We start from the raw sequence: 22,361 nt of genomic DNA, 5'->3' as shown, positions 1-22,361 counted from the left end.
CCTTAGACTACTGTCATTCCAACCACTTTTGTTCGACTATGATTCTTATGGCCACTGTAGCCTAAACACAATCCTTCCATCCAAAAGAACATATCATTACTCTCTTGAGAATAACTCTCATGACATTAGGTTCTCTGGTCTCATGCCATGTAAAGTATTTTACATGATGTGTATTAGGTATATGGAGCCAATGCCTTCCCATGAGGAATGACATCATTTGTAATTAACTATAACCAATATTAGATTATTGATTCAAACTGGGCAAGGCCCATGATTTTAATTAAATATAAATAATAGTAGATTATATATATATATATATATATATAGAGAGAGAGAGAGAGAGAGAGAGAGAGAGAGAGAGAGAGAGAGAGAGAGAGAGAGAGAGAAAGAGAGATTTTAATATCTTAGATATGCAAAAAAATTTAGTATATATAGGTAGAAATTTTATGAGAAACTATAATTTTTTACATGTAAACCCATGAAAGGTAGAAAACATGGGATTAGACTAAATTGAAATGATAATTGTACATATATAAATATGCTCTTCTCCGCAATGATTACCCGTGGACGACCACGACGTGGACTTCAAGAAACGACAAATTTACATCATTATCAAGTTGGTATATTCTACACAGTATTTGATATGCAACTTTAAAAATTGAATAATCGTTTCACAGAGGCTAATACAGAGTTACTTTTGTGTGTTGCTCGTTTGAATCCATCAAATTTGTTCCATGCATTCAATAAAGAGCAGTTAATTAAAATGATAAACCTATATCCAAGCGATTTTACTCCTTCCGATTTGATGATTCTTGATAATCAATTGGAAGCTTATATTATGAATATGCAATTTGATATTCAATTTTTAATGTTAAAAGATATATGAAGTCTTGCTGAAAAAATGATTCATGTCAGAAAGGCAATACTTTATCCTCTTGTTTTTAGGCTATTGAAGTTGGCATTAGTATTACCCGTTGCAACAACATAAGTTGAAAGAACATTTTCTGTTATGATTATCATAAAAATTTGACTATGCAATCGAATTGGAGATCAGCGAATGAACGTTTTACTCGCTTATATTGAAAAAGAATTCTTAGATTGTATTGACAATGATGTTATTATTCAGCTTTTTCAAAATATGAAGAACATAAGGTATAAATTGTAAGTGTACTGCATATTATAATTAACAATTTATTGTTTAAATAAAAAAATTTTAAAACTGTCAATGCCGGTCCAAAGCCCGGATGAAAAAAGTTGAGGGATTTAAAAAAAAAAAAAAAAGCTTAAGGCCCCCTCTATAAAAAGTTTCTGGCTCCACCACTGCCTACAAGTTTAATTTAATCATAAAAAGCACACAACGATGCTTTTATTTATGACATTTAAGTCCGTTAAAATAAACTCACACACATCACATACAGAAGACTCGAATTCAAGACCTCTTAGGCCACGTTTGGAACGGCTTTCTTCCTACTTCTTAAAATAACTTTTTTGTACAAAAGTTAAAATATTTGTACTAAAAAGTTGCTTTAAGAAGCAATAAAAAAACTGTCTCAAACGAAGTCTTAATTGACAGCCAAAGCTCCCAATTAATAGATCAAAGAAAGATGCTTACATGCAGAAATGTAAATTGACATAAAATTATGTTATAAATACAAATAAAACTGTTTATATATCATAGTTTAAAACAAGAACAGGCATAAATCGAAATAATTAATGCCAATTATACTTTGGACGGTACATAAAAACGTCCCTTTCGTTTATTGGTTGTGTAGGTCTAGCATTGTCTTCGAATTCCTGCAAGCCAAACAACCAGATTATTTATTAGAATTATTAGGCTTTTTTACATGAGAACTAGATTACTTTCTTAGGAATCAGGAAGCTACCAGCCTATCACTTGAATTTTTATTAGGTCCGGTGTCCTGACATATCTCTATGTTTGGACACCAGTAAAATGATGCCACCTGCTCTTACTTTTTATCACGCGACCCGACGACCCGACCCAATGTATTGCTATGTAGGCTGATTTGTGCAAACCGGGATATTGCTAGGTATTGCTTGGTAACGAGAAATACCATTCTGTTAAGACCAATACCTAGCAATACCGAGCAATACCCAATTTTTTGCTCGGTACTGCTAGGTATTGCTCGGTATCGCTAGGTATTGATCTTGATGGAGCGGTATTTCTCGTTATTTCCAAGCAATACCTAGCCATATCGAACAATACCTAGCAATACCCGAACATAGCAATATTGGGTTCCGGTTCGGGTCGGGTCGTCGGGCCACGCGGTAAAGAGTAAGAGCACGTGGCGACATATTATTGGTGTTTGGATGTAGAGCTACGTCAGGACATCGGACCTAATAAAAATTCCTAGCTACCACTTCGCTAATTTTATCATGTTTTAATAAAATCATTATTTCGTAAACGTATATTGTGGTAGCTTTAGAGTCTTTTTGAGATAGCTGCAGTGTTTCATAAAGTTGATTGTAAAATTATTTTAGAAAAAATAATTTTGATATGTCGATTGCAAAAAACAGTTTTATGTGACAAAAATTTCTAAGAAATGATGAAAATAGTAAAATATAAATAGTCAAACGAAATTATTGTTACGGTGTGAAAAATAAAATAATGAGAAAGCTGTCCCAAATAGATCTCAATTATTTGAGAAATCTTTCCCATTTAACTTTTTAAATTACAACTATAATTTCATTTGACTATAACTTTTTTTATTACTTTCTCAAAGTTTTTAAAATTTTATTTGATGAAAAGCAATCAGAATTGTTAATATGTTATACCTTAAAAAAAAACATTAATTTGAATTTTTTTAAAAAGAAAATATTTATAACATTCATAATGACTTTTAAAACAATTTATTTTCTTCACAAAAGCTTCACAATCATCCTTACAAAATAATTCAGCCATCTCAAATAGATCATTATTCTCTAATAAATAAATATTATAATGTAATTTTATACTTACATCATGGACAGCCTCTCGTAGTAGCCTCACCTGTTCTCTTGAAACAGTTCGAATCTGGATGCCAAAAATAGTTGAATGGGTCAGATGTGAATCACATATACTCCTTTGAGATAAGTTTCGTTTGAGATAGCTTTCTTATTATTTTCTAAAGTAAATTTTTAGTACAAAATTTATTTGAATTAGAAATTTGTATACTATAAATTATTTTAGAAAACAATAAGAAAACTATTCCAAATGAAGCTAATTTACCAAAAAAAAAAAAAGCATCATAAGAATTATTTTCTTAATTCTTTTAAAACTACTCATGCTAGACCTGAAATTAGGCATTGCTGTAAATTGGTTCGATTTGTGGTTCAACGTTAGGAAGTTTTTTTTTTTTTTTTTTTTTTTTTTTTATCGATTGAAGCTAATTTTGTTGCTAAATCTTTGTCACTTAGGGAACGGCTCGGCAGGAAAAATTAGCTCAACCTTTTTACACCCAATTCGTTAGTAGAAGGGTGTTTAATAATATTTAAGGCATTTTTTTTACTGTTTTTTTTAAATGTAGTACAAAAATTTTTAGTTTAAAAAAAATTTGTACTAAAAATTTATTTTTGAAAAAAAGTAAAAAAACCGTCTCAAATGAAATTTATGATAATTGTATTATTCATATGAATATAATATAAAACGCAACAATGGTGGTGACCATTGGCCAGCGAGGGCAATGGCAATTGGCGGCGAGCAGCAATCATTGGTGATCAGTTTCATGCAACAGAGATCGCCACGGCAGGTGGAGATAGGGTGCAACTAATGAGGATTCCGATAATAATGATAGAGATTTATAGAGTATTTGAAAATCACTCAAATCTAACAATTTAAAAAAAAACATCAAAATTGAACTAAATGAACTTAAGGGTGATAACTATTCATTAATATTTTTCTAAAATTATAGTTACAATTTTAAATCACAATTTTTGAAACATAAAATAGATGTCATTAGACTATCTAAACATTTTTTATATAAAGTTTCAGCAAATTAAATAACTAAAACTTTCTAATAATCAAATATGCAGAAGAAAGAGAAAGAGAGAGAATGCAGGTTAAGTAGTAAATAATTTAGAGAAAAAACCTTTTTTATGATCGTCCATGTAACGCCTTCGGTGCAAGGTGGAGTTGTAAGCGAGCCCATGTACCTGTAATACTTTTTGCTACCCCACCTCACTCTCCACGGATTCACCCAACCCAACTTCTCTTCCGCTCCTTCCTCCAAATCCGTCAGTTTTTTAATATAACTAGCCACCTTTGTTCAACACAAATCAATATATAGTCAGTGCCACTCAGACGAGAGATTATTCTGTACATAAATAGAATGTATTCGGAGATGAATACGAACGCGCCACATCACCGGATGCACTGGATCCCGGTGATGTGGCATGCCCGGATTAGCCTCCAAATATGTTCAGATTCCGCACTATCTGTTATTATTATTATCATTATTTTATTTTTCATTCTTCTTTAATTTTCTTATTGTACTGTTGAGAAAATTTCCTCAATTTATAATTACAAGCTAAGGCCAAAAATAGCAAAATAATAAAAGCACCCATTCCTTTGTTCACTGTGAAAGTATGATTGAATAGCTATTTATTGTGAGGAATATAAAAAGGAATATAATTACCTTTGCCAGGAACCGATCAGGACGTCCCAGTTGGTACAAGATGCCCACCACAGCGATCTTTTTATAAGCGCTCTCGTGGACCATGTGCAGCTCCAAATGATACCTACATTTATCACGATATAATATGGAATTAATACAGATGGTTCCAAAAAAAGCTCTATCTGTTGAATAGAAATTATTACGAGGCTCATCTCCTCTCCAACTATTATAGTTGGAAGTAAGCTTGCACTAAGATATTTTAAATTCGAGTTTTATATATATGATGTATTTTTAAATTTGTCTTAATTGATGTAAATGTGAAGATCCTCAAAGTTTAGATGGGTTCTTTGGCTATATGAACTATATGTGTTGCAAGGTGCAAATTATAAAAGCTAATTACAAAGTAGACCCAAAAGAATTGATGCGACTTTAAGTTTTGTATAAAGTTGTCACACCATCTCTTGGTTGAGTAAAAACAAAAGAAGGATTAGCAGAGAAGTCCTTGAGAGACTAATCCCAATGTACTTCTTTGTATTACTATTCTACAAATAGCACATCTTTACAAATGGGTTAATAACACCTATTTATAGACTCTAATGGTAACACAAAAGTTATACAAATATTTAAATAAAGTACAACTGAAAATACAAACATAAATTTGGATCAATGTCCTAACAATCTCCACATTAGTTCATATTTTACAAAACATTTGAATAAATCCAACCATCTCCCAAATTTATCACCACTGCTAAGCTGGAGTCTGCTTTGAGCCCAATTCCTTGCAGTTTCAACAAATCCGGGCAATTTCTCTTAAAGTGCCCCTCTTTATGGTAGTATAAGCACTTCTTGTTAGACTTGATTCCTTTGAACTTTGGTCTTCCTCTTGTAATCAAAATATTGACAATGTTTTCTTCTTTCTATTTAGATTTTCTCTTAACATCCTTTAACATTAAAATGGCCTTAACTTCTATCATTGTCAAAGTCTTCTTCCCATACAACATTATCTATGATGTGCTCACAGGCTTTTGGCAGCGACCTAAGCAAGATGATGCTCTGATCTTTTTTATCAATTCGCACGTCAACATTCATAAGATCAAGAATTATCTTGCTGAAGTCATCCATGTGCTTTCGAAGATCCTTTGATTCTGCCATTTAGACGGTATATATCTACTTCTTCAAGATCACACAATTTGCAAAGAACAATGATTCTAGTTTCTCCTATTCTTCGATGGGTGTTTTTTCCTCGGCAACCTCTCGTAACACCTCGTCACAAAGAGAAAGCAAGATTGTACTGTGAGCCTTCAATTGCATTTCCCTTACCTACACCCGATCCTTCAATGCCGCAAATCCATTTTTGGATATCGCCTCGGACAACCCCTAATAACTAACACTACCTTTATCTTGATCCTCCACATACTGAAATCGTTTTCTACAGTGATTATGTTGATCTCAAATCTTCGTACTTACATGATTTTCTCTTCTTTCTATCGGTCTTCTATGAATGAGCCTGCACCTCCAACCCGAAGCCACTCTTCCGTTCCAATCCTCCACTTCTCTCGATCCTGTGGATGAATCCGACCTTACACGATAGCACATGTTCATGTGCAATCACTCAAACTCCCGCATGCGATATGATTTTAACCTAGGTGACCACATGCTGCATCGCACACACGCCCGCCTTCCTGCGTATCGCATGAAATGCGCCGTCTTCCTCATGAGTGATCGAAGTCACATCTCCCGATCATGGCACCTGTGGGAACTACAGGCCACGAAGTCGTCTCCCGCTCGCCTCATGTGTTCGAGCCTGGTTGAACCTCCGTGCTGTGTCTGATCCCAAACGGAACCTCCCGTGGTTGTGTCTAGCCTCCAAACTTCCGAGCCCGACCTTGTGTCTCCATGCCACACGCACTCCGTTAGATAGCATGCTCACTTCCGCTCAAGCGCAACGCCCAATCCCGAGCGACCACCCTAATTGTGGCACCAGGTTGTTCCGCGACCATGCCCGCGTCCACACTCCACACAAGCGAACTCCAGTGTTCCTCCGTCTGACCTCACAACCGCCTCCTCTCTTCTTATTCATTTTCTTATATGAGAAACTTTCTTCAGCTCTACCTATCTCTGATATCACTTGTTGGATCTTGAAGAAAGATATACCCTTTCTTGAATGTAGAGTGAGAGAGGGAGGGAAGAGAGAGATGAAATCAAAATTAATGATTATTGTTTGGCTTATTGACTTCCTTTATTACAGACTATAACACTTATTTATAGACTGTAATGCAAACACAAAAGCTACATAAGAACATAAAAAAGTACCACTGAAAATCCAAACATAAATTTGTACCAACATCCAAACAGGCGCCAATCTCTTTTTCTACCATTGGATTCCTTTCAATGTAAAATCCTCATCTCTTTCATCATGTGTACTAAAAACCACTAAGTAATGAATAATAATATTAACATTATTAAATTCAATCATTTCGCATGTTGCTATGCGACACACATCAAGTTTATATATGAGCTATTTTATCTTTAATAAAAAGATGTTTTAGTTTTTTTTTTTGGGAAAAAGTTTTAGTATTACTATCTATGTTAGTTTATAACAAATAAATTGCATCACCTGTAATTAAACTTTTATACTATTGATTTGATTGCTTATTTTCAAGAAAAAAAAATATAGTTGTATGAAAGAAACATTGAATCAGATCAATCCCACCTGATTTTAATTATTTTAAGAGGGTCAACATCAACTATCCTATGAGCAGTTAATGGTTATCAATTGTGAATTTTTTGTAGTACTGCATTAGTCTAAATAAAACCATTTTCATTCAAAAAATAACCCCCAAATTAAAAACATCATTAAAAAAGAAGCAAATTTAACACTCCGAAGGTGATAATTTATTGGAACTTTAATGTTCTGAATGATAAACTGTTAATTCTACAAATATAAATAAAATCAATATTCTTTTCACGAGTAACTGCCCCAAAACAAATCGATGAAAGAGATGATCTAATCGCCTAACTACATCGTGCAAAAGATTTAACCAAACAGAGAAAAGAACTCTTACCTGTGTTCATTGATGGTGTGCTCCGAAGAAGAATGCCAATGGAGTTGCTTAAGCTTATACTCGGTGCCATTAATCCACAAACCTCCTGCATCCCCCTCCCATTTCAACTGCACAACACAAATCAATATTCACCAAATTGATTCCGGCCAAAATCTACATAGAAACAAAAAAATATTCCAACTTTACTGAAAAATTAGATCAAAAGCAGTAAAGCGTTACCATGATATCATGCCCTCTGTTCTTCATAACGGCAGGAGCTGGCCGGTAAGTTCGCCGGAGAAGGCCGAGCCCATCCACCACCTCGACCCGCTCGTCTTTAAGATCAATGGGCGACTGAAGCTTTCCGACCCCGCAAGCCGCCCAGTCTTCATGGATTTGCCCCCAGTTATCCGGCCCGTTCTCGCTCCCCACCTCGTAGCTGAACTCCTTCTCATCCTCTGTAAAGGGGTTTTACAAAATGGTAAAAAAATTCATTTTTAGTTAATTTATTTGTGATCGTGTGAAGTTGTTTTCAATATCTCCGTTTAGCAATAAAGCTGATGTGATCTAACAAATCTTATCATTGCAAATGAGCCTTTAAAAGGGAGAGTAAAAAAGAGAACTTGCTTACCAACTTCCAGCTGGCCGTTTGACAGCGGAGAAAGGAGGAGGACGATAAGGAAGGGAGAGATAACGGCGAGTTTTGATGCAGGGCCGGCCATGTTTGCCTTCTGTGAAGAGGAAATGCGTTAGCGGGCAAAGAGAGAAGGGATTTATTAGGCTGCCGGATACAAATAACGGTAGTATTTTAGCTTTATTTTATTTGCAGCAGTTGCTGGCCGAAAAAAAAAACGAGATACATATTGTTCCGTCTTTTAACGCGTCAGAGTTGGTGCGGTTTGGAACGTTACTTTGACTTTTTTGCTAAAACAGCTTAGTTTTGACAATCTTGTAAATATTATAAGGAATGGGTGGGGAAGGTGGGGAAGGTGGGGCTGATTTAGATTTGATTTGGGATGATTTTTTTATTATTTTTTAAAGTATTTTTTTTAGTACAAAATAAAATTTTTTTATTATAAATTTGATTTAAGAAACAGTAAGAAAGTAATCTCAAATAAAATCTTAGTAAGCACTTTTAATTTTAAATATAAATTAAAAATTAAATTAATTTTATCTGAGGGGCATTTTAGTACATGAAAAAAGAATGTGGTGTGAATGCATTTTAAAAGTAATATTTTGAAATTATTTGGATGAGTGTAGAGAAATTCATGACTTTATTTTTTTTATTTGATTTTGAAGTAAAGTGAATGCAATGTAAATTATAAAAATGTTATGTTTGGGTGGCAACGGTGACCGGCTACTGGAAATGGAGGGCTATGATGGAGGGTGGCGGTTGACAGTAGGGTGACGAGGCCATTGAATCATTGATGGTGGTCATGCAAGCTTTAGAGCTATTTAAATGGTTCTCACTCAAAACCGAACGAGAATGATTTATCTTATAAATGAACTAGAATAAAATACATTGCATTTACTTTACTTTACTTTGGATTTACTTTTCATCCAACCAAAAATCAAAATTTTTAAAACACATACATTCACTTTATTACACTCTCTTTACTTCAAACCAAAGAGCCCCTTAAAAAAAAATTTAAAATATCTTCTTATTTTTGAATATTTTATCTTATCAGATATCAATTTATGGTGGCGGCTGACAGTAGGGTGACGAGGCCATTGATGGTGGTCAAGCAAGCTTTTGAGCTATTTAAATGGTTTTTGCTCAAAACCGAGCGAGAATGATTTATCTTATAAATGAACTAGAATAAAATACATTGCATTTACTTTACTCTACTTTGGATTTACTTTTCATCCAACCAAAAATTAAAATTTTTAAAACCCATACATTCACTTTATTACTCTCTTTACTTCCAACCAAAGAGTCCCTTAAAAAAATGAAAATACCTTCTTATTTTTGAATATTTTATCTTATCAGATATCAATTTATAAATTACACAATATATTTTTAATTCAAATAGGATAATAATCTTGTGACGATATTTGATATTTTTAATAACAAATATTTAATTTATGCTACTCTAAAATAATAAAATTAATTTATAAGCATTTGTTAAGAAAAATTTATATCTCCATTGTCATAAATGCTAACTTGACTTGTTGTAGATCGCTAAAATATTTTAGTAGTCGGTGCTCATAGTTTAATTAATAAAGCATTTTCAACATTTTAAATTCAAATTTTTTTCTCTATCAAATTTTTGCCTAAGCTACGTACTTTATTTTTATGTAATCATGAGTCTTTGTTTGTCCCAGTCTCAACTGTGATTGATATATACTATATAAATATCCGTGCATTAAATGCACGTGATGACTAAAAATCTAAAAGTTAAATTTATATTATAAATATTTTAATTATATTATCATTATTAAGATAAAAAAATTATTATAATAATTATGTTAAGTTTTATATGATTAGATAAATAGTTTAATATGATATGAATTTTCTATCATTCATGAATTATTTTGGTATTAAATTTTGTTCATTAGGCAATAAATAGATTATTTATTTTTTAAGTTGAATTTTCTTGAAAGTTATAAGTTCTTTTTTTAATTGCTTGTTTAAAGTTGGATTTTCTTGAAAGATATAAGTTCTTTTTTTAATTGCATGTTAGAAAAATTTTAAACATTAATAATAAATAAAAAAATTAACATAATAAATTTAAGAAAAAATTACTTTTTTACTCGTTATATTTCATTTTATAAAATTATTGCTACAAAAAATTTTAAAATCAAATTATCAATGGAAAAGTTCGTAATATAATATATTTGATAAGATTAAACTTCATTTGTGATTTTTTTATCATGATTGTAATCAATAAGTCACATTATTCTCTTTATATGAGACAAGTTTTAAAAATTTTATCTTTAATATTAAAACACCATGGTTAATTTAAAAAATGAGCTAAAGCTAAACTATAATTAAATACTTTTATTAGTTTAATGTCAACTTGCATTAATTTTTTTTTTTTCATCAACCAAATTGTTCAACTCTACTTAACACTTAATTTGCCATCTAAAGCCTATTAAGTCTAAGAATAAGAAGGTTTTTTTTGCCAAATATTTTTTTAATTTAAAAAATGTGGTAGAAGGCTTATTGTAATTTGTGCTCGACAAACTGAAGCTTTGATATTCAAATTTGATCTGGACTAATGTTGTATACACAATATGTAAGCAGGTAAATGGTTTATTGCATGAAGAATTTGTTTGTCCATTCACAAGCATCATCATAGCACGAATACAAATGTGCGAACTAATAAAGCATGAAATATCAACATTGTAGTGATTGTATCAATGAAATATATTGTTAGTGCATTTAACACTCAAAAGTAGTCACTTATGTATAAAACTTTGTTTAACAGGATATATGGATCCAAATATTAAGCAATTAATGGGTCGTTAATAGCTAAGTTAGCTAAGAAAAAAAAAAAGAATAGGTTAAGATAGTTGTATGACAAATATAAAAAGAATAAATTAAGGAATGATTATATTAAATGAATGGTTGGAGTGACATTTATTGAATATGAATAGGCTTTTTTTTTGGGACATTTAGGCCAATTAAGGCAAACTCACACACACAACGCATACACAAAGACTCGAACCTTGGACCTCTTAGTTGGAAGCCTAAGCTCTCAACCAATAGGCCAAGGAGAGTTGTGTAATATGAATAGGCTTGTAGAAATGTAAGACAGATAGAAGTTGTACTTATTAGACAAAAAAAAAAATAGTGTCAGAAAATTAGGAAGATGAAAAAGTGATAATATTTATAGAATTTGTTCAAAATGATTTGAGAATAATGAACGTAATACCTTACACAAAACTCAATACGACAACAAAAACAACAACAAACTCAATATGTAAAACTCAATGTTGTTGCGTTGTGTTGTTGTACAAAGCTCAATATGAATTAAAGGGAAATAAGAATACATAAAGATGATCCTTAATAGTTATGATAAGGCTAATGTGATGATGAATGAGACATTCAAGCACAAAAGTTAAGAATAAATCAAGTAAAAATTATATTACAAAAAAGTTAGAGCGGGAGAAGGAGAAATTTTTTTTGATTTGATATTATGAGCAAACAAATGGCTTATGTTCTGTCCAAGTTGCAGAATTCACATTTTGATCCAAATCACAAAAGTGTTTCAAGTTGAATCAATGATAATAATAATAAAAAAAAAAAGAACTTAGGAACATATTTAATGACACAAATGCATGTCAAATGGCAAACCTATAATTGTTTTAAGAGTGTTCAAAGTTTAGGATGGCTGTATAGCAAAATGTTTCTTATCAACTAAAAAAGAGATAGCCTTGATTATATTAGAACTCTTAGCTTATGTTTACATATTTTTACATAGTTTTGTATAAGCGGTAATTTATATGAATTATAGTAATAATGGGTATTCTGTAAGGCTATTGAGAAGCTAAGAGCACAATAGATTCCTGATTCACACCTCAATGTCTAAAGTAAAAAAGGATGTTGAAATATTTTTCTATTAAAATAGGCAAGTTCTGAATTTTTCAAGGCTTGAGAACTAAAAACTGTGGCATAAATTTGAAACAAATATCCATCAATATGCTGCTACTTATGCAACTTTCTGTGCCTTCATCTTATAAAAATAAAGTAGGACAGTCTCTTAGCTAGGAAACACCAAATATTGACAAACATTTAATGCCGTAAACTAATACGAAGGCCTAAAACTTTTCCTAGGTTAAGGCCCAATTGAAGACATGAACATAAAAGCCAGAGCACAAAGCTTAAGCACATAGCATAAAATCAATAATTAAAAATTTTTCTTGCAATTGGGTTCAATTTTTTTTTTCATGCAATGCTCCGGCGCTATCTATGTATCCAAGCACCTTAGTACTGTGTTCTCGAGCGCCCCATTATTGAATGACAGAGAGCAGAGCGATGCAACAGTCTAAATGCGGCGTCACGACAGATCAAGACAGAGGTTCATGCACCACAACGCTTCAAACTAGCGTTGCAGCGCTTCAAACTGGTGTTGCAGCGGTGCGAGATGGAATGAGCAGTTTTCTTTCTTGTTTTTTAGAAGGGTTGCATCCCTTGGTGTTAAATAACTTGGCTCTCTCTTGTTTTTATGTGTGTAAGATATGGAGAATGATGTACGTGAGAAGAGTGGTATGAAGAGAGTCAGAGAGAAGAGAAATATGTACTTATTTCTCCCAATTTTTATAGTAAATTTTTAAATGTGATGTGACTTCGTGATTTTTTTTTCTATTTTGAATTTTTTCACATTAAATCTTGATGTCTTTTTTTTTTTTGGTTATTTTTACTTTTTTTTTTATTTGTTTCATCTCTATATTTACACCCTCATCCTTAACAGTGATTGTTGAATTTTCTGCATGTTTTTTGCTGTAAGACAGTAATCAGAAGTTGACTGCCTAAAAACTAAGTCGTCACAAAAGACAAGCTTTAAAAATTTTATCTTTAATATTAAAACACCATGCTAATTTAAAAAATGAGCTAAAGCTAAACTATAATTAAATACTTTTATTAGTTTAATGTCAACTTGCATTAATTTTTTTTTTTTTCATCAGCCAAATTGTTCAACTCTATTTAACACTTAATTTGCCATCTGAAGCCCCCAATCAAACATGTTCCAAGTTTAAAGAAGCAATTAAGCCTATTAAGTCTAAGAATAAGAAGGTTTTTTTTGCCAAATATTTTTTTAATTCAAAAAATGTGGTAGAAGGCTTATTGTAATTTGTGTTCGACAAACTGAAGTTTTGATATTCAAATTTGATCTGGACTAATGTTGTATACACAATATGTAAGCAGGTAAATGGTTTATTGCATGAAGAATTTGTTTGTCCATTCACAAGCATCATCATAGCACGAATACAAATGTGCGAACTAATAAAGCATGAAATATCAACATTGTAGTGATTGTATCAATGAAATATATTGTTAGTGCATTTAACACTCAAAAGTAGTCACTTATGTATAAAACTTTGTTTAACAGGATATATGGATCCAAATATTAAGCAATTAATGGGTCGTTAATAGCTAAGTTAGCTAAGAAAAAAAAAAAAAAGAATATGTTAAGATAGTTGTATGACAAATATAAAAAGAATAAATTAAGGAATGATTATATTAAATGAATGGTTGGAGTGACATTTATTGAATATGAATAGGCTTATATGCTAGAAATGTAAGACAGATAGAAGTTGTACTTATTAGACCAAAAAAAAAAAAGTTTCAGAAAATTAGGAAGATGAAAAAGTGATAATATTTATAGATTTCTGATTCACACCTCAGTGTCTAAAGTAAAAAAGGATGTTGAAATATTTTTCTATTAAAATAGGCAAGTTCTGAATTTTCCAAGGCTTGAGAACTTAAAACAGTGGCATAAATTTGAAACAAATATCCATCAATATGCTGCTACTTATGTAACTTTCTGTGCCTTCATCTTATAAAAATAAAGTAGGACAGTCTCTTAAAAAACACCAAATATTGACAAACATTTAATGCCGTAAACTAATACGAAGGCCTAAAACTTTTCCTAGGTTAAGGCCCAATTGAAGACATGAACATAAAAGCTAAAGCACAAAGCTTAAGCATATAGCATAAAATCAATAATTAAAAAGACGAACTTAATAAACGATTTCCTTCGTAAAATTAATTACGTAAATTTGAAGTCAAAATAGTAGAGATTCTCTAAAGCAAAAAGAGTAGAGATCCAGAAACAAAATCCAAATCACAAAAATGATAAAAGAAAAACATGTGAGAATAAATTTGCCAATTATATATATAAGGGAGAAAGAGAACATGCGACAATCATCGTACAGGAACCGAACGGTCAGAGGTTGAAACATTTCAATCGTTGAATTCATCTTCATGCATCCAAATAGTGAAAAAACGTTGAAGAATTCCAGGGGACCGAATTAACTGGAGAAAGGATCCTCAAACGCTTAAGAAGTTGAAAACACCGAAATAAAAATGCAGGTGAGTAAATGCCAGGAAAAACTAACGTTAAAGAAATTTAGGCCAATAAACCTATCGGAGGGGATGACGGCGAGCGGAAGCAGCTAGACATTGAGGAATTTCAAAATACCAAATTAATTGGAGATAGGATCCTCAAACGCTTAAGAAGTTGAAAACACCGAAATAAAAATGCGGGCGAGTAAATGCCGGGAAAAAACTAACGCTAAAGAAATTCAGGCCAATAAACCTACCATAGGAGATGACGGCGAGCGGAAGTAGCTAGACATTGAGGAATTTTGAAAGAACGAATTAATTGGATATAGGATACTGAAACGTTTAAGAAGTTGAAACACCGAAATAAAAATGCGGGTGATTGATTGCCGGGAAGAACAAACATTAAAGAATTATAAGAAGCCGAAAACATCCATTTTGGAGAGAAACCTACATGACGGCGAGTGGAGTCAGCTAGGGCAATCTGAATATTAGGACGACAGACGAAGAGGCGAAGGCGATATATAGGGACGATGGCACCAAGACAAAGAGACGAAGGCGGATAGGTTTAGAATTGCACGAAACATTAATACATGAATTAATAAAACGTTCAGAACTCAGAAGAATTAATAAATTAAATAAGTTAACGGACGGCACTAAGGGAAAATAATTTATTAATCCTTAGAAGAATTAATAACTCCTTATTTATTTAATAAAATAATTAAATAACAATTAATAAATTAATAAGCTGAACGGACATATAGGTAAGACGTTAAAACGTTCAGAAAATTTAAAACTAATTCAAGCCCATTTGTAGAAATGGTATATGGAATCTGATTGTGTTGATCAACAGGTTTTTTTTGTTGTCTCGGATCTTATGTTTTTTGTACTCGTTGGGAGTGCGAGAGGTTTACCCCTTGCTTGGGTTCAAATTTTTTTTTTCCATGCAATGCGCCGGCGCTATGTATCCAAGCACCTTAGTACTGTGTTCTCGAGCGCCCCATTATTGAATGACAGAGAGCAGAGCGATGCAACAGTCTAAATGCGGCGTCACGACGGATCAAAACAGAGGTTCAAGCACCACAACGCTTCAAACTAGCGTTGCAGCGCTTCAAACTGGTGTTGCAGCGGTGCGAGATGGAATGAGCAGTTTTCTTTCTTGTTTTTTAGAAGGGTTGCATCCCTTGGTGTTAAATAACTTGGCTCTCTATTGTTTTTATGTGTGTAAGATATGGAGAATGATGTACGTGAGAAGAGTGGTATGGAGAGAGTCAGAGAGAAGAGAGATATGTACTTATTTCTCCCAATTTTTATAGTAAATTTTTAAATGTGATGTGACTTCGTGATTTTTTTTTTCTATTTTGAATTTTTTCACATTAAATCTTGATGTCCTTTTTTTTTTATTATTTTTACTTTTTTTTTTATTTGTTTCATCTCTATATTTACACCCTCATCCTTAACAGTGATTGTTGAATTTTCTGCATGTTTTTTGCTGTAAGACAGTAATCAGAAGTTGACTGCCTAAAAACTAAGTCGTCACAAAATCTGGACATTTTACATGTTTGCAATTGTACTCAATTGCAATTGGATCTCAATTTTGCAATCGCTTTCTCAAAAAAATATCGAGAGAAAAATTCGTAAGACATATTAGTAACGATGATTGTCGGTCACAATTTCAGGACCACAGCTGCCAAAAAACAAAAAACACACATTTTTCTCGTTTGAACATGTTAAATTCGATGAATAGCTTACGTTAAATATGAAATAACATAATTTTTTTTTTATATAATTTCTATATAATTTTTACATGCTAGATCGTTCATGGTGGCAGTGAAAAGGGAAATTATTGGGTTTGGACACCGAACGACGTCCGGAGTCCAATAAAAATGAGCCACATCACCTCCGACTCGGTACTGAGCTCTGTATGAGCTCGGTACTTCACAGTATCGAGTTCAACATTACTCGGTCAGTATTACTCGGTATTGTGAAGTACCGAATGGTAAGATGTGTCCGGTGTCCAAATCCAATAATCTCTCTAGTGAAAAACAATATTTTCTTATCATTATATGAAGATTCAACACATAATGTTAAAATAAGATAAGAATTGCTAAAAAAGACAAGATTTTTTTTTTAAAATGTGAAACTTGATAAAGGAAAAGCCATGAAACTTAAGCTGGTTGAATTTATTCCACTTGTCTATCGTTTAGACTAGAAATGATGTTCTTCCACAAAATTATGGAGGATGACCTCTATGGTGGATGTAGAAAAATCTTAAGATTTGTTGGAGTTATATTGAAGGGTTCATTGAAAGCCTGCTCGGTTGTCCTCTTTCTAGATGGGAGACGAGAGTCCGAGAAGATCAATAATAACCTTGGTATCTAAATTAGGGAAAATTATTACGTCCGGTGTCCAGATTCGTCTGGACATCAATCCGGTGTCGTCACGTCATCAAAATTCATCAGAACCCTGTGTATTTGGGTGACGTGGTGACACCGGATTGGATGTCCGGACGTCCGATGACCGGACGTAATAATTTGTCCTATACTAGCTAGGCCTTGGCATTGCCTCCTTTCTTGAGCAGTGACCTTATTAATGGTAACATGAGTTGGAGTTTTGATGTCGTTATTGGGTGCCATATTTATTAACAAAACGTGCATCGACGTTGATGTTAGTGGAGGATATTGATCTTATTGGCAATAATATTTATCGACAGCATGTATTGACCTTATTGGTGATGATAAACATCCCGATTGGCAATAATTCACTTGAAAAAGTGCAACAATGAGCATTAAGGTCGACATCAATATTGGGTGTTAGTCTTTTTGTTGATGACATATATATAACAGCCTTATTTGTAACAATAGACATCAAGATTATGTCGAGCAAGGGTGTGAGTTAGCATTGGTTTCAACAACATGCATCAATTTTATCGATTATAATTGGAGTCGAGGTTGGTAACAAACATTAAGCTTATAGTTTATAGCATGTTTTACGTTGGTGTCAATAATGCTTATCATTCTCCGTGGCGATGGAGGGTGTCGAGATGCTGATAATGATATGCATCTAGGTTAATGTAACACCGGGTGTCAACTGTTTTGTCAATATTTTCATCGACAACAAATATTATTCTTTTTTAAGAAAATAGGTGTGGAGAGATGACAATCAAGTGATGATGGTCATATCATGGATTTCTAGGATTTTTCAAATTTTTAAACTTACCCAAATTTCCAATCTCCTAATATGTATAATAGGTGTCTATCTATTTTTTTTAATTATTTTGATTATTTTTTGTCAAAATCCTCAAATATCTATTTTAAAATAGATTTCATATTAATAAATAATATATTCGAGTAGATAAATTAACAAATCAAACATAGACAACAAATTTTACTTATTTATCGGTTATGAATATTTGAGTCAACTGATCAATAGTCCTGGGCGGCCAAGATTTTTAAAGATGAGAAGCTCTTGCGTTCTAGAAGCACGCGACTTATAAACATAATTTATAATTTTATGATTGTAATTAATTTATAAAAAAATAATTAATAATATTTAGAGCAAATAGTATAAGATAAAGCAATGCAAGAATTCAAGAAACACGTTATTCACGTGCCGTACTACGGCCAGCCTCAACAATAGATCATTACATCATGGCTGCGAAAATAATAAAAAAAAAAATTCGGAAACCAACGTGATAGTTCATAATTTGAAAAATCTCCGATCCAGAAATTTTAAAAGGAGTAAAAAAACACCGCTTCTGCGTTCATAGCAGTTGGACGGACGCTGTTATGGATCGATCTTCCACGCGGAGGGAAGAATAGTGTAACACAGACCCTGGCGTACGTGAGTCTTATTTTCTCAGCTGTGAGATCATCCACAAGTAAAGACTTACCGATTTTACTAGCAATCCGCGAAATATCCTCTGGAGTCCAACAGGGAAGCGGAAGATCGATGATTTTAAACCAAACCGGGACAGAGGAAAATTCTTCCCTAACAGGCTTAAAATTTGGCTTCCATTTTTGCAAGACGAAGGGTTTACCCAGAAAAAACCAAACACCGCCCGACAAAACCATGTCATAGTCCTCATGTGCGGTAAACTTAAGCATGAAAAAACCATCGCTCAACGAAAGTAATTTCATCATACCTTTGAGCTTCCATAACTTACGCATGGCAGAGAGCAAAGACTCGTAATAAGGTCTTCTACCAATGGAATAACCTATCAAGGATAGGCCCCATTCATCTTTAGCAGCCTTCACGTGAGCTTCGTTGTAATCCAGGGGATCAACGGATCAACCTTTGTACTTCAAACAAATACTAGTGGAACTTTGCAACTGGGCGAGGCCCCGTGGTTTTTTCCCTTTTTGGGTTTTCCACGTAAAAACTCTGGTGTTCATTTCTCTTTTCTGTTTATGTGCTGAATACTCGTGCAACGCTAAGACGAATATTTTCTAACTCTACTGCCGCGTATATTCTAGCACGCAACAATATGAGTTTGATTGTAATTGATGTAAAAGTTTTCAAAAAGATTTAATTCACATTGTTTAACCTAATCAAAATAATTTAAAAAATGATAGATATTATTTTCATCAAATATGTATAAATATCTTAATATGTTAATATTTTATTTATTATATAACTTATTGCAAAAAAAAAATATTATTTTTATCACCAATTTAAAATATGTTGATTTTAATTTTATTTAAATATAATAAAAAATAGTAATGCATCTAAAGACCACAAAGAAAGATTTTTGCATGTTAACTTCGCATGAAAATCTGAACCACTTATAGATAGATAACCTATATTAAATGCTGTAATTATATATTATTTATTCATGATATATCATCAAAAAATTATCTTGGTCGAGCACAAATCTCGAGGCAAAATCAACCCAAAAACTTCAAAAATTAAATCCAGGATCACCTGAACTCTGATTTCAGAGACAAACTTATAGACAAACTGAGCGTCTTAGAAATACGAACCCAACGACATCAAATTCAGCTCAATCCGAGCCCAAATGAGCCCAATTCAAGCACCCAAAGTGTTGTTGAAAAGTTCATACTGCAATTTGAGTTACCAAATGGTCTTCAATTTTAACGAGCTTATAGTCGAATCAAACGGCTCGATGAGACAAATCTAACGAGCCCAAGATCTATGAATTCCGACATCATTAAGACCTTCAAATGTCTGATGAATGGTGCATAATCAAGGGATTCAATATCATCTGTCCATTCGACCACTCCCTATTTGCCGCTGATCTCACACTTATTTACAAGCTATGCAATTACATAAAATCTATAAATAGACCCCTCATTTTTCATGAGAGGGGACCTAAGCAAGAAGAAGAGAAGAGAAGGATAGAAGGGAATAACTCCTCGACCACCGCCGGAGTTCTTCCCGCCGCCTGAGTAACGCCGAAATTCTGTCGGATGCCCGGGTGACGCCGATACTCTGCTCAACTTTGTAACTGAATCTCAATTCAAAAGAGATTCATTGCAATCTGATCGTCATAACTTTGTGGACAAGTCAGCCTTTTTGTACTTCAAACAAATAATAGTGGAATTATTTTCAATTGGGCGTGGCGCCATTGTTTTTTCCCTTTCAGAGTTTTCATGTAAAAATTCTGGTGTTATTTCTCCTCTGTTTGTGTGCTAGATATCCGTACAACGCTGAGACAACAATTTATTAATTCTACCGCCATGTATATTCTAGTTCGTAACAGTTTGGTGCCGACTGTGTGAAACATTATCCCACAACATCAAGTATTGCTACAACGGTCAACAAGCAAAGCAGTAGTATCATTGGAACTTCTCGATCCAACTCCCACCAATCCAAAAATCAGTTTATGAATCATAAACGCCCCATATCTGCCTCTTTTTATCCTTTGGGGGGGGGGACATAATGCGATTGGAGAAGGAACTTCAGGGCCTTCCCTATAAGATTGCATTAGAAAGATGGAGGAATCTCAGAATGAGATCCTTCAACTCCTGCGAGAGACTCGATGACCGACATTAACACCTCAAGAAGAGATTCTTCTCCTGCGAGATCCACCAGGGCTTGAAGATGTTCAACCCGAACATCTTCATGGTGAGATTTACTTTCCTCCGCCAAGGAGGCATCTACAATCACACCAGGGCAATGAACTTGCCGATATAGCAAGTTCTACCCATCCTTCGCCCACAACTCGGTAACTTCGCATTCTTCAAGATCTCCCAGAGGACTCAGCCCAACAATACGTTGCTAAGATCCCTCGCAACTCCCTACGTCATGAACTATGGAGATTAGTTTGCGAAGAGTTCCCCCGTGGAGATGTGAGGCAAACTCTTCGACATTGGAGCTTCTAAGAGTCATCACCTCTAAATGAAGCCATTCTTCAGCACCCCATTTCTGTTGGAGTCAACGTACCAAGCTTCGAGTCCTACATGGGACATCCGACCCGTACGAGCATATTGACTACTATAGAACCATCACGCATATTCAACGAGCATCGGACGCACTCCCTTGCCAGGTTTTTCCTGTTACCCTTAAAGGATAGGCTCGAACGTGGTTTTATTCGCTTCCGTCCAGAATGATCCCTTCATTCGTTAAATTAGCCAAACTGTTCGTTGAACAGTTTGTGACCAATCGAAGAATTGCTAAGGATTCTTCCCACCTCTCTGGGATCCGCCAAAATGAGGGAAAATCATTGAAGGAGTATTTTCAGCAATTTTCTATCGAGGCTCGACAGATTCCAGGAGTAGACCCTGAATTACAAAGAGGGAGCTTTCTTGGAGGTATTCGTCATGGCCCATTCTATTCAGCACTCATGCGCGACACTGTTCATTCTTATGCTGATCTAATCCATTATGTGGAGGAGCAAATTTCTACATATGAAGTTATAAATACTCACAGGAAGTAGTTTGAGCAAATCAATGGGAAGCGCAAAGGTGCACCTGGGATGGACAATTCATCCTCACAACAGAAAAAGCAAAGGAAGAATAATCTACCTCCTAGGCCTCCATTATCGCGATGAGAACCTCGGCAAGAGAAGGAGTACCCCACTCTACACATCTCGAGAAAATATATTGATGGCCGTTCGAGATCAAGATACATTGAAATGGCCAAATCCTTTGAAGTCGAACATCGAAAATACAGATCAGTATTGTTACTTTCATCGTAGTGGTGGTCACACTACCGAAGCCTGTAAGCAACTCAAGGATGAGATTGAAAGACTTATCCGTCAGGGTTACCTTCGACAATTTATTGGATATCCACCTACCCGAGAGGAAGCTCGTCCCGCTAGGGGCAAAGTCAACAACAAAGATAACCATTGAATAATATTCAAATGGTTGGTGAGATTGAATGATCACGCACTTCGTGCATTTGTATTAGGAATACTATTTATCTTGTTTCATCATGTCTCTTTTATGTTGAGTAGGGTGTCACTTTGATATAACTAATGTCTTCTTCCAAGTTAGATATTATGTTGTCCCCGTACGCAAATCTTACATGTTGAGTATACTGTAATTTGTATATCCCTAAGTCATAATAAAAAATTATTGTACTGTCCTATATAATACAGTAATGTGATGCTCATGTTGTTGTGATATTATTTTCTCTTATAAAAGATAAAAAATTTCTCAAAATTTTTTTTTCGTGATTCGAGAAATACACAATTTATATTAAATCTCAATCAACGGATGATCAATCCCAGAGGAT

General features: G+C 33.7%; 1 protein-coding gene across 2 annotated transcripts; it reads right to left on the bottom strand.

Moving 5' to 3' along the window:
• Positions 1 to 1,613: 1,613 nt before the first annotated feature.
• LOC110108991 (alpha carbonic anhydrase 7) lies at positions 1,614 to 8,486 on the bottom strand. 2 transcript variants are annotated; one of them, XM_020839872.2, is made up of 7 exons: positions 8,286 to 8,484; positions 7,895 to 8,112; positions 7,676 to 7,782; positions 4,632 to 4,734; positions 4,086 to 4,256; positions 2,978 to 3,031; positions 1,614 to 1,794 (listed from the first exon to the last, which is right to left on the bottom strand). In XM_020839872.2, exons 1-7 carry the CDS (start codon positions 8,374 to 8,376, stop codon positions 1,711 to 1,713), a joined length of 828 nt encoding a protein of 275 aa, XP_020695531.1. In that variant the 5' UTR covers positions 8,377 to 8,484; the 3' UTR covers positions 1,614 to 1,710. The 2 variants fall into 2 exon arrangements, with proteins under 2 accessions (XP_020695531.1, XP_028547796.1); XM_028691963.1 differs by lacking the exon at positions 4,086 to 4,256 and having other exon boundaries at positions 8,286 to 8,486.
• Between the last annotated feature and the right edge of the window lie 13,875 nt (positions 8,487 to 22,361).

This window comes from Dendrobium catenatum, unplaced genomic scaffold (assembly GCF_001605985.2).
Source record: "Dendrobium catenatum unplaced genomic scaffold, ASM160598v2 original_scaffold_96786, whole genome shotgun sequence".
Taxonomy (NCBI): domain Eukaryota; kingdom Viridiplantae; phylum Streptophyta; class Magnoliopsida; order Asparagales; family Orchidaceae; genus Dendrobium; species Dendrobium catenatum.
The sequence above is the reverse complement of the archived record's forward strand: the minus strand, read 5'-3'. Positions and strand labels throughout refer to the sequence as shown.